Source organism: Nematostella vectensis, chromosome 10 (genome assembly GCF_932526225.1).
Source record: "Nematostella vectensis chromosome 10, jaNemVect1.1, whole genome shotgun sequence".
Classification (NCBI taxonomy): domain Eukaryota; kingdom Metazoa; phylum Cnidaria; class Anthozoa; order Actiniaria; family Edwardsiidae; genus Nematostella; species Nematostella vectensis.
In genome coordinates, this window is record NC_064043.1 from 16,372,528 (window position 1) to 16,383,801 (window position 11,274).

At 43.0% G+C, this 11,274-nt stretch overlaps 2 protein-coding genes across 3 annotated transcripts; both read left to right on the plus strand.

Annotated features, from left to right (window-relative positions):
• The first annotated feature begins 828 nt into the window (after positions 1-828).
• On the plus strand, positions 829-3,051 carry LOC125573320 (splicing factor 3A subunit 2-like). The gene is made up of 2 exons (XM_048733877.1): positions 829-1,845; positions 2,998-3,051. Exons 1-2 carry the CDS (start codon positions 829-831, stop codon positions 3,049-3,051), a joined length of 1,071 nt encoding a protein of 356 aa, XP_048589834.1.
• A 310-nt stretch (positions 3,052-3,361) lies between these two features.
• LOC5501290 lies at positions 3,362-10,959 on the plus strand. 2 transcript variants are annotated; one of them, XM_048733578.1, is made up of 8 exons: positions 3,362-3,596; positions 4,305-4,715; positions 4,893-5,084; positions 6,830-6,883; positions 7,348-7,464; positions 7,762-7,786; positions 8,387-9,212; positions 9,576-10,959. In XM_048733578.1, exons 1-8 carry the CDS (start codon positions 3,518-3,520, stop codon positions 9,753-9,755), a joined length of 1,884 nt encoding a protein of 627 aa, XP_048589535.1. In that variant the 5' UTR covers positions 3,362-3,517; the 3' UTR covers positions 9,756-10,959. The 2 variants fall into 2 exon arrangements, with proteins under 2 accessions (XP_048589535.1, XP_048589534.1); XM_048733577.1 differs by lacking the exon at positions 6,830-6,883 and having other exon boundaries at positions 3,453-3,596.
• Positions 10,960-11,274: the final 315 nt, after the last annotated feature.

Consider the following 11,274-nt stretch of genomic DNA (forward strand, 5'->3'; position numbering starts at 1 on the left):
CCCCGACCACTCATTTCACAAAAAGGTACAATATCCATTTTAACCCTGTGCTGGTTTATAGCCTGTCTACACCTCGCCTACGCAGACCTCCTAGTTACTCTAACTTGTCTGGACCTTTTTTAGTTAGCAATATAACCCAATGTCAGAAAGATCCTTTACATGACCCTCGGGACCGTATTTCTATTCTGCCGAGAGCATGTTTTTTCAAAGAGGGACAGCATGTTCGAGGATCCAGCGTACTTTGCGGGCGCTCCCAAGGGTCATTACCGCAAAAGAGCCGCTGGAAAAGTGTCCTAGTTCTGAGGGCGTGATACGTCGGAAGCTCAAGCCAATTTAAAACAGCCGATAAAATCAACATTATTCTGAAGGAATTAAATACAGTTTCTTTCTTTGAGATACCATAATGGAACGTCAGAAATATGTTCCTTTAAGGTCAGTACACACTAAATCGTTGTCTTGTTTTTTAATAGTTTGAACTTTTTGGGAAGAAACTTTGTCGTAGACAAAATGTGAAAAACTTAGCCTTTGTTTACGTTTTTTTCATGCTGCAGGCCGGCGCTCCAGCATGCGAATTTTTACTCGTAAGTTTACTTAAACTCAAGAAAGAATTCCTGTCTCAATATAGATATGGTCTTCAAGCACTTGGAGTTTGTTCGCTTGCAGTTGGACGATCGACTTCAGCGGGCAAACTAGCCTACTTGTAGGCTTTGATAGTTTTTCCAGCACGGGATCCACCCCACTCATACCCCAGGAACACAGAAGAACGGTATGGACCCTTGCGTGGACGGGATCCACCCCACTCATACCCCATGAACACGGAAGAACGGTATGGACCCTGGCGTGGACGGTGTCCACCCCACTCATACCCCAGGAACACAGAAGAACGGTATGGACCCTGGCGTGGACGGTGTCCACCCCACTCATACCCCAGGAACACAGAAGAACGGTATGGACCCTGGCGTGCTAGGGGTTCACCCCACTAATACCCCAGGAACACAGAAGAACGGTATGGACCCTGGCGTGGACGGGGTCCACCCCACTCATACCCCAGGAACACAGAAGAACGGTATGGACCCTTGCGCGGACGGGGTCCACCCCACTCATACCCCAGGAACACAGAAGAACGGTATGGACCCTGGCGTGGTAGGGGTCCACCCCACCACTCATACCCCAGGAACACAGAAGAACGGTATGGACCCTGGCGTGGACGGGGTCCACCCCACTCATACCCCAGGAACACAGAAGAACGGTATGGACCCTGGCGTGGTAGGGGTCCACCCCACTCATACCCCAGGAACACAGAAGAACGGTATGGACCCTGGCGTGGTAGGGGTCCACCCCACTCATACCCCAGGAACACAGAAGAACGGTATGGACCCTGGCGTGGACGGGGTCCACCCCACTCATACCCCAGGAACACAGAAGAACGGTATGGACCCTTGCGCGGACGGGGTCCACCCCACTCATATCCCAGGAACACAGAAGAACGGTATGGACCCTTGCGCGGACGGGGTCCACCCCACTCATACCCCAGAAACACAGAAGAACGGTATGGACCCTGGCGTGGTAGGGGTCCACCCCACTCATACCCCAGGAACACAGAAGAACGGTATGGACCCTGGCGTGGTAGGGGTCCACCCCACTCATACCCCAGGAACACAGAAGAACGGTGTGGACCCTGGCGTGGACGGGGTCCACCCCACTCATACCCCAGAAACACAGAAGAATGGTATGGACCCTGGCGTGGTAGGGGTCCACCCCACTCATACCCCAGGAACACAGAAGAACGGTATGGACCCTGGCGTGGTAGGGGTCCACCCCACTCATACCCCAGGAACACAGAAGGTAGGTGTCACTTTCGTTTGTACGCCATCGAAGTTGCTTTTATTATTTACTATTTCCGATTAAAAAGTGTGAACACGGGCAAACCAGACGAAATGTTCGTGTATTGAATATTATATTTAATTTGTTCACCGATATATCTGTAATAAAGCCAATTTCTTGAAGCTGTTGCCATAGATAGATATGGTTCCGTTTTAGCCGTGATTCAAAACAGTTTAGGCGATTTTCCTTCCTCATCTCGGTTCACCGCCTCCCCACTCGTAATAAAATACAACAGGGTAGGAAGATCCACGCCCTCGCAAACACACCTTCGACTCTTCGAAGCAATGCCGGCCTTCAACAGAATGCAATGCCATGGCAACCGCTGAAAAATTCATTGTATTTTCTATTGTGTCCAGGCCCCGACCGCGCTCAGTGGACCGACTGTTTGTCAGCACCCTGGAAGAGCAATAAATTTCGATTTTGCGAAAAATTGCAGGGAAATTCTGGTCTTTTGGATTATTTTCTTCGAAAGATGTGTTTAGAAATTATTATTCTATGGCATAGGATTCTGAAGGAAAAAGCTGTCCGTTTTCTAGGCGTGGAGCTTCCTACCCTGTTGTATTTTATTACGAGTGTGGAGGAGGTGAACCGAGTTGAGGGAGGAAAATCGCCTCAAACTGTTATGAATCACGGCTAAAACAGCTTTAGAAATTGGCTTTATCACATATATATTCGGTGAACAAATTAAAGATAAAATTCGATACACGAACATCGTCTGGTTTGCCCGTGGTGTGAATGTCAAGTTGTTTGCCGTGGCATCACGGGATTTAGAGTGAGAAGCCCCTTCTACTTAAAACCGCACCCCCCCCCCCCCCCACTTATCCCTTCTACCCCCTGTCGACATCACAGCTGTGTTTAGATGCCAATTAGTTCCCAATAGCGAACCGCAAATCATCTCCTCTACTTCACTTGCCTTTTTATGACTAACGCAAAACAAAAACTTACGAATAGCTAAAAGTTCCTTCGAGTGAGACGCCACAATTGCAAAGACATCGATAAACCAATTTTCATAAGGCTCAAAATAAAGAATTGAAAAATATTAATAAGAATATCTGTTTGCATTTCTGATAAATAAATTAATTGTAATTTTTTTTTAGAACGTTTTATTTCCAGAGTGCAATCATCGGTTCATTCCATTTCCTACTTCCTTATGGAATCATAATTTAGCGGAAAAATACAGACCTGTAAACTGTATATTCAGACGGTGTTGACTTTCGTGGTAAATCCGTGCGTTCTCGTAGACCAACACAAAAAGCACTAATTAATAACATGTCAGCTTTTGAACACCTTATTAGATCCAAAATGCGCGTCCAATTTTCCAATTCCTTTATACAAAATGTTCGAGCTTTGAAGATGCTTCCGCTATCGCTGACAGCATAATTCTCATGCGAGAGTCGCACTATTGCCATGAAAATTAATTGGAGAGTAAGCGAGGTGAGAGCATGACATAAAAAAACAGCGGTTTTCTCTACATCCGTTTGAGCTCCGATCACTCTATTATTGGAAGCTCAGATCGAAAACCGAAACTAATTTCATCTCACATGACAGCTTGCGCTCAACGCTGGTGTTTTTTTTTTCTGTGGCCGCGTTAGGTACATTTGCTACAAAAATTTGTGACTTTTTTTACTTAATTATGAACGTTACTCGAGGAAAATCAAGTGTGATAATTCTCAGATTGATTGTCATCCTACAAGGAACCTCAAGCATTTCTGGTAAGCCGAATATTATTTGGATAGTCTCTCGTCGACGATTTCTTTCGGTTTGTGCTTATACCATCGCGTGAAAGTACGAGTCATAAAACGCAGGCGATATACTACGACGAAACAAGCACATAATTTTACAGGGCACATTCACGAGTAAAAAATTTATAACTCTAGCGTCAAAGATAACCAGAAACTTACACAGTTACACAGTCGTAACACATAAAGTCATAACACAGTAACACATGTAGAACAACACAGTAACACACATACAATCTTAACAGAGTAATAACACAGTAACACATATGTCATTACACATTAACACCTGTAGATATAACACAGTAACACATGTAGATATAGCACAATAACACATGTAGATATTCCACAGTAACACATGTAGTCATAACACAGTAACACATGTAGATATAACACAGTAACACATGTAGATATAACACAGTAACACATGTAGATATGCCACAGTAACATGTAGTCATAACACAGTAACATGTAGTCATAACACAGTAACACATGTAGATATAACACAGAAACACATGTAGTCAAAACACAGTAACATGTAGACATAGTGCAATAACACACATACAGTCGTAGCACAGTAACACCTGTTATCATATCACAGTAACACATACAAAATCTTAATCCTATGCAATTACCCGGCTATACTATGTATTGTTAAGCCCGTATACCTCTTCTTTGGTTTAGGTGTCGATAAAGAGTGTGAATCATGCTATTCCTTCCATGATGACATCATGTCATGGCTTCTCAGCCGACAACAATGCTCGGTTGCTGGTGGCGATTTGGTTGTAATGGAGACAAAGGAGGAGTGGGCGTTCATCACGGAGCAAATTCAAACCAAGACGGTCCCAGACGGGTCAAACGAGTCGTTCATTGGGATGGAGATTCCTGACAATTGGAAGAAAGGAGAGCCTTTGAAGTGGAAAAACGGAGCTAATTTTACCCTCACAGACAAATGGCAATCAGGCAAGCCAACAGCGAATGAAGGAGAGCAGCGTACTTCAAGCGTGTTGATATCACGAGATTACATGTTCAAAGGATCTCTGAATTCTATAAGATATGATTTACAGAGAGGTCGCATCTGTGAATATAAGAAAGGTAAGATATTATGTTATGCACCTATTATACAAAAACCTCAGCACAAACAGCGCCAATAGCGACTGGCTAATGGCAGTTCTCCGTTTGCATTGACAAGGTTTTTGTGAAACAGGTGTATATCCTTTTGTCAATGATAAATGCCTCGAACGATAACAGCAACAATGTCATGTTTATCAGACTGTAGCCAAGCAGGTCGTGTGCCGCGATGTATCAGCCCAACTACAGAAACCCTTACGACTGAAACAATAGCAGCTTCACAATTAACACCGTCATCTTCAGCGACAACAACAACTATACGTACAAATACCAAGACGACGGAGTCAGCAATAACAACAAGTTTATCGACCTCACTGCCAGTTATTCTGCCGAGTAAGTGAACCTAAACAATAAAGAAGATATATTCTTTGAGGAAAAAAATAGAATTGAAAATGTCTATCTAACTTTGCGTTGGGTTTATTTTATCTGATGTGCTGGAGAGTGGTTGAAAGGTAAACACATTGGCCGGGTTTTTTTATTTTATCTGATGTGCTGAAGAGTGATTCAAAGGTAAACATATTGGTCGGGGGGCTTTATTTTATCTGATGTGCTGGAGAGTGATTCAAAGGTAAACATATTGGACGGGGGGCTTTATTTTATTTGATGTGCTGGAGAGTGATTCAAAGGTAAACATATTGGACGGGGGGCTTTATTTTATCTGATGTGCTGGAGAGTGGTTGAAAGGTAAACATATTGGACGGGGGGCTTTATTTTATCTGATGTGCTGGAGAGTGGTTGAAAGGTAAACATATTGGTCGGGGGGGCTTTATTTTATCTGATGTGCTGGAGAGTGGTTGAAAGGTAAACATATTGGTCGGGGGGGCTTTATTTTATCTGATGTGCTGGAGAGTGATTCAAAGGTAAACATATTGGACGGGGGGCTTTATTTTATCTGATGTGCTGGAGAGTGATTCAAAGGTAAACATATTGGACGGGGGGCTTTATTTTATCTGATGTGCTGAAGAGTGGTTGAAAGGTAAACATATTGGACGGGGGGCTTTATTTTATTTGATGTGCTGGAGAGTGGTTGAAAGGTAAACATATTGGACGGGGGGCTTTATTTTATCTGATGTGCTGGAGAGTGATTCAAAGGTAAACATATTGGACGGGGGGCTTTATTTTATTTGATGTGCTGGAGAGTGGTTGAAAGGTAAACATATTGGACGGGGGGCTTTATTTTATCTGATGTGCTGGAGAGTGATTCAAAGGTAAACATATTGGACGGGGGGCTTTATTTTATTTGATGTGCTGAAGAGTGATTCAAAGGTAAACATATTGGACGGGGGGCTTTATTTTATCTGATGTGCTAAAGAGTGATTCAAAGGTATACATATTGGTCGGGGGGGCTTTATTTTATCTGATGTGCTGGAGAGGTGAAAGGTAAACATATTGGACGGGGGGCTTTATTTTATCTGATGTGCTGGAGAGGTGAAAGGTAAACATATTGGTCGGGGGGCTTTATTTTATCTGATGTGCTGGAGAGTGGTTGAAAGGTAAACATATTGGACGGGGGGCTTTATTTTATCTGATGTGCTGGAGAGTGATTAAAAGGTAAACATATTGGACGGGGGGCTTTATTTTATCTGATGTGCTGGAGAGTGATTCAAAGGTAAACATATTGGACGGGGGGCTTTATTTTATCTGATGTGCTGAAGAGTGATTCAAAGGTAAACATATTGGTCGGGGGGGCTTTATTTTATCTGATGTGCTGGAGAGGTGAAAGGTAAACATATTGGACGGGGGGCTTTATTTTATCTGATGTGCTGGAGAGGTGAAAGGTAAACATATTGGTCGGGGGGCTTTATTTTATCTGATGTGCTGGAGAGTGGTTGAAAGGTAAACATATTGGACGGGGGGCACGGCGCATGCGATTATTATCAACAACGCTATTGTCTTTTCTTATTGCTTATTTCCTTCCTCTCTGTTCATTTATATCTCATGGTTAATCAAGGGGTCTTCGCTGCTGCCAAGAAGCTCTGTTTCCCCATGTTATAATGAATATCAGAAATAAATGAATGGGTTGATATTTGGTGCATTTACAAAGCCATGTAGAGTAAATTATACTTTTTCTTATTCAGAGGAGTCGTCGACTATCCAATCTCTATCAACTCCAAGAGATGATGCACCTCACGGTACATTACCCAATACTACGTGACGAAAGAGACAGTTTGCAGCTCCCCTCCTCTAATTCCAGTCCGGGGGCGGGAATTTCAGCGTTTGACCATTTAACGGACCACTTAATTCCATGGATCAAGGGGTGGGGGATTTCTCCCAAGTCCCCTTGATAGCCTACCTCTTTACCTAATGACACTTCTTCACTTCTTCTGGATAAAAAATATATGAATATGTTTTATAAAATTGCCAAAAAACTACTATAAAATTGTGCCATGTAACACAGTTTGCCAGTGGAGTATGACGCTGGTCCAATCTGAGCTATTGCAACATGGGTGAAAAGCAGTCACCAACAAGCACAAAAAATACATAATATCCCGCTCCCGCTAGAAATGAAGCATTATTTGCGTCTTGTGAGAACTGACTGCTTGTCCCTGATGACTCCACTATAGTTTTCTGAATCCTGTACTATTGGTTATTTCAGCGTCTTCTAAGTCATCTAGCGCGCTGTCCTTGGAGGTGCTGGTGGTCCTAGTACTCCTCTCTGTGGCATGCATCATACTCATCATCATCGTGTGCGTGTGGAAACACCAGCACCGCGGTAAGCCTGTGGTATCCTGATCCTCAACATGGCTCTAATAGGGGACTTGCGATAAGAGATCACGTGACTGTTTGTTTGGCAAACTAGCGCGCGCTCAGGCTTTTAGCGGCAAAATAACAGTAACAAAAAGCAACTTATTCAGCACTTACAAAAAAGCCAGAATTCTTTTTTTAGAAACGGTTTAGCTTCATTTCAAAGACCTTGATTTTTAGCATCTTGATTTCAATCTTACCGTAGATGTTATTAACTAATTAAACAATAGTTAAATTTCAATTTTCAATTTGTTTATATCCGCAGAAAAAAAGCGTCCCAGAAAATCAAGGTATGAGGGTCAAAGTCAAGGTCAATACAGACCTCTAATACTTACAAGAGGATATGAGCATACCGGCGCTTTTTAAATTTGTCCACTCTCAGACGGGGCGCTTATTCGAGGGAGGCGCTTATTTAAAAGGACTCTTTCTTGTCCAGAGTCTATGAGCTCCATTGCTTTCTTATAATAACATGTATAATAGTTATATTACTTAGTTACAAAAACAATCTTGGGGGGGGGGGGCGCTTATTCGAGGGAGGCGCTTATTCGAGTAAATTTGGTATATTATCTTTGTTTAGACAACGATACTCGTAAATCGCGCGCTCTGATTGGTCAAGGGTCCATGTGTTATTTGAGGACACACAGACGCTTGGCGTTAGTATACACATATCTTATTGTTTTGTGCGTCTGTCTCGACTCCGTCTCGTTGCGTACTTTTTGTTCATGACACGCCGTGGCGTGATCTGTGCATTTATAAGAGGACAGACGCACGCAAAAATAGATCTATTTGTAAAGTATATCTTTTCTCAGGCTGTTTCCGAGAGTACCTAACATTTAATCGGATCCCCCACTGCATGGCATACTTTTAATTTACATTTGTTTTTGTTTAAGCACAAGTAGAAAAAACGCCATTCCAGTAACCATTATCCACCACGCGCATCGTGAGGCTTCTGAGGACGAGAACACGCGCGGCGCAGACTACATCGATACGCATGAGCATATGGAGCTAGCTGCTGACCCTGGAACGCAGCCTTGCGTGACAAATGCAGTGATTCACCCTGGGTCCTCCCCCGGAACCACTGATCAAAGTTATGAGGATATAGCTGATGCAAGCGGGGGTCACGTGTACGATGGTATCGCGGGCGCTTCCTGTGGCGTCGTGTATGATTCCGCGCCTGACCTGGAATCCCAGGGATCTTCCTACACTAATAGCTGCACTGCCTCGTATAGCTCGCTCAATGAGCTAGTTCACCGCGCCTTCGCCACAGGCGACCCAAGCAGCCGGGAGACCCCACCTGAACCAGTTTACGCTCGGGTAAATAAAAAACAAAAAATCGCTAGAAACCGCAATTACGGACAGTCTGGAGACTGCACAATGCATCAATCAAACGCCGTCACTGGACCTCGGCGTTATGTTAATCTGAACATCGACCCATCCATGTTTCCGAATTCCATTGAAATAGAACAAAATGCATCTGAGATCTGCAACCGGCTGCCTGTGGATATCTTAACCGCGCCAGGCTCTGAGAGACCTGTGTACGCGAGAGTGCATGTCGGCGAGGAGCCTCAGCTGATTACCGGGGAAGCAATTGTATCCAAGCAACAGCCAATGAAAATAGAGCATGCGCCCCAAGTGCTGGACAGCGGACCAAGCGACGACGAGCATGCGCTTTCGATCGGTGACTATCTGTATGCAGTTGTCGACAAGAGAAACAAGGTACTCCATCTGACGAAAATATGTCAAAGACTAGGAATTTGAAGTGGAATTGCACTTTTCTTTCTCTGTATAGAAATCTTTAATTCAAAAGAAGCATTATTCATGAGTAGGATTTTTAAACTAAAAGGTTTCCCAAACGTTATTTAGTTGCCGTTTTTTCTCCATCCAGAATATTCTCATAAAATATGGGACACAGTTTAATTAGTATTAGGTATTATGGTTTATTTTCAAAACGCTTTTCTTGCTCTTACACCGTCACAGTGATAAATTTCTATTGGATTCACTATTATCATAAAATTGGGGACATTATATAGCTCTGGGAGATTGGTTTAAGCGCACATTATGTTTGTGTTCTTATTGCAGACGCCTCGTGTCGATCCCGCGGGAAGTCCCGCGAATACTAACGGGTATTACGCGGATCTTGCCGACCTTGATGACGTGGATGATACGTCACGTGACGTCATCCTGCCACCGCGTTACGAGCCCACTGACTACGCCGAGATCGTGAGTTGCCAGGTGATGGATGAAGGACCTCATAAATAATGACAAGGCCCAAAAGGGGTGTGTGACGATGGCAGAAAAGCAAGCAAGTACCAAGTAGTAAATCAGGGAGAATGGAATAACTGTCCGTGGAAGGCTTTAAACCTTTAAATATGATAACTGCCATTAGCGAGCTAATCCGGCGATTGGGGTGTGGACCCCAACCACCAACACTTAAACAGTCACGCGACGAGGAAACTGACAGGTGAACGAAAGCAAAGAAAGCAAATAACAAGCACGCGTTTGACGTGTATAGGTTGGTAGTGGTGGAGGAGGTCATGCCGGACTAGCTCGCCAGCGACTGCTGCCTTGACATTTTTGAGCTGTTGATTAATGGAATGGGGGTTGTATGGGTGGATATTCAAGATGAGCGACTAAGTGAATATTGGGATAGGCGTGTGTGTATAGTAAAGACAAATGAAAAAGGAATAATATGTTAAATCCTGACAAGGACCAAAGATGTAAACATAGATGTTTAATCCGCCGTTTTAGTGATATCAAGTGGAGGAGCAAGAGACCCGAGAGCTTTGTTAATATCTTTGCAAGGGGTGTGTATATAAGAAGGATATAACCATAAAAGATAAACGAATGAGCGCTAGAGAGTAAAGGACGAATGAAATAGTAATTATGACCCTTCATCAAGGACGAATATACCGGGAATTAAACAAAAGGAGTAAAAAGACCAACACACCTCGGAAGTTTGCCACTCGTACTTACGATAATAGTAAAACCTTTAAAAGATAAAGTCGACAACAACCCAGATTTATCTTTTTTTTTAGAACGATATTTCGGCAGGCCAATACCTGCCTTCTTCAGATTATAAATGAGTTACAGTGGCATGTTACAGTTAGTATATGTACAAATTTCATTAGTGATTAACTAACAAAAGATAAAAATAGTAATTGAGTAAGGAGTAACTTAAGAAAGATGGGTGGTGTGGATTACTAAACGGTTTCTTCACGCCGGTTGAGGCCACCAGGTTTAAGAGTGCCAGCCAAGTAATAAAAATCGTAGTCTAAGGCTACGCAGTGTACGAGATCAACGCGCGCTCCCCTCTGGCTCTGGTATCGCTGGAGTTTATTAATAAAATTCATTCTTAGATATATTTTGTTGGCATGATGGCTGCTACAGCTATTTGCTTCACAAAGCTTGTAGAAAATGATAACGTTTTAAGGACTGGTGATAATAAAGAGGGTTGGTCAAAGTACCCAAGATTTCTCGCTCATTACCAAGGAGTCACATCAAAACTTTCCATCGGCTAGCTCGGGCGAAAACACTCTTTTTATAAGAATGTCTAATTTTCAGTTGAGGCTCTGGGGCTTTCTTATTTTTGGGACATTTTAAGGCTGAATATGTTCTTAATGATGTTCTTAAATTTTAGTGTATATAAGAATATAATACCAAATAAATTATTAGGAAGACACTAACGATCAATAGCAATGAGCACGTGTTACTATGAGCACAATTTGATTCTGATTTTTAGAACGCACCAGGACTAAAAAAGAAAAAAAAAATGCTATCT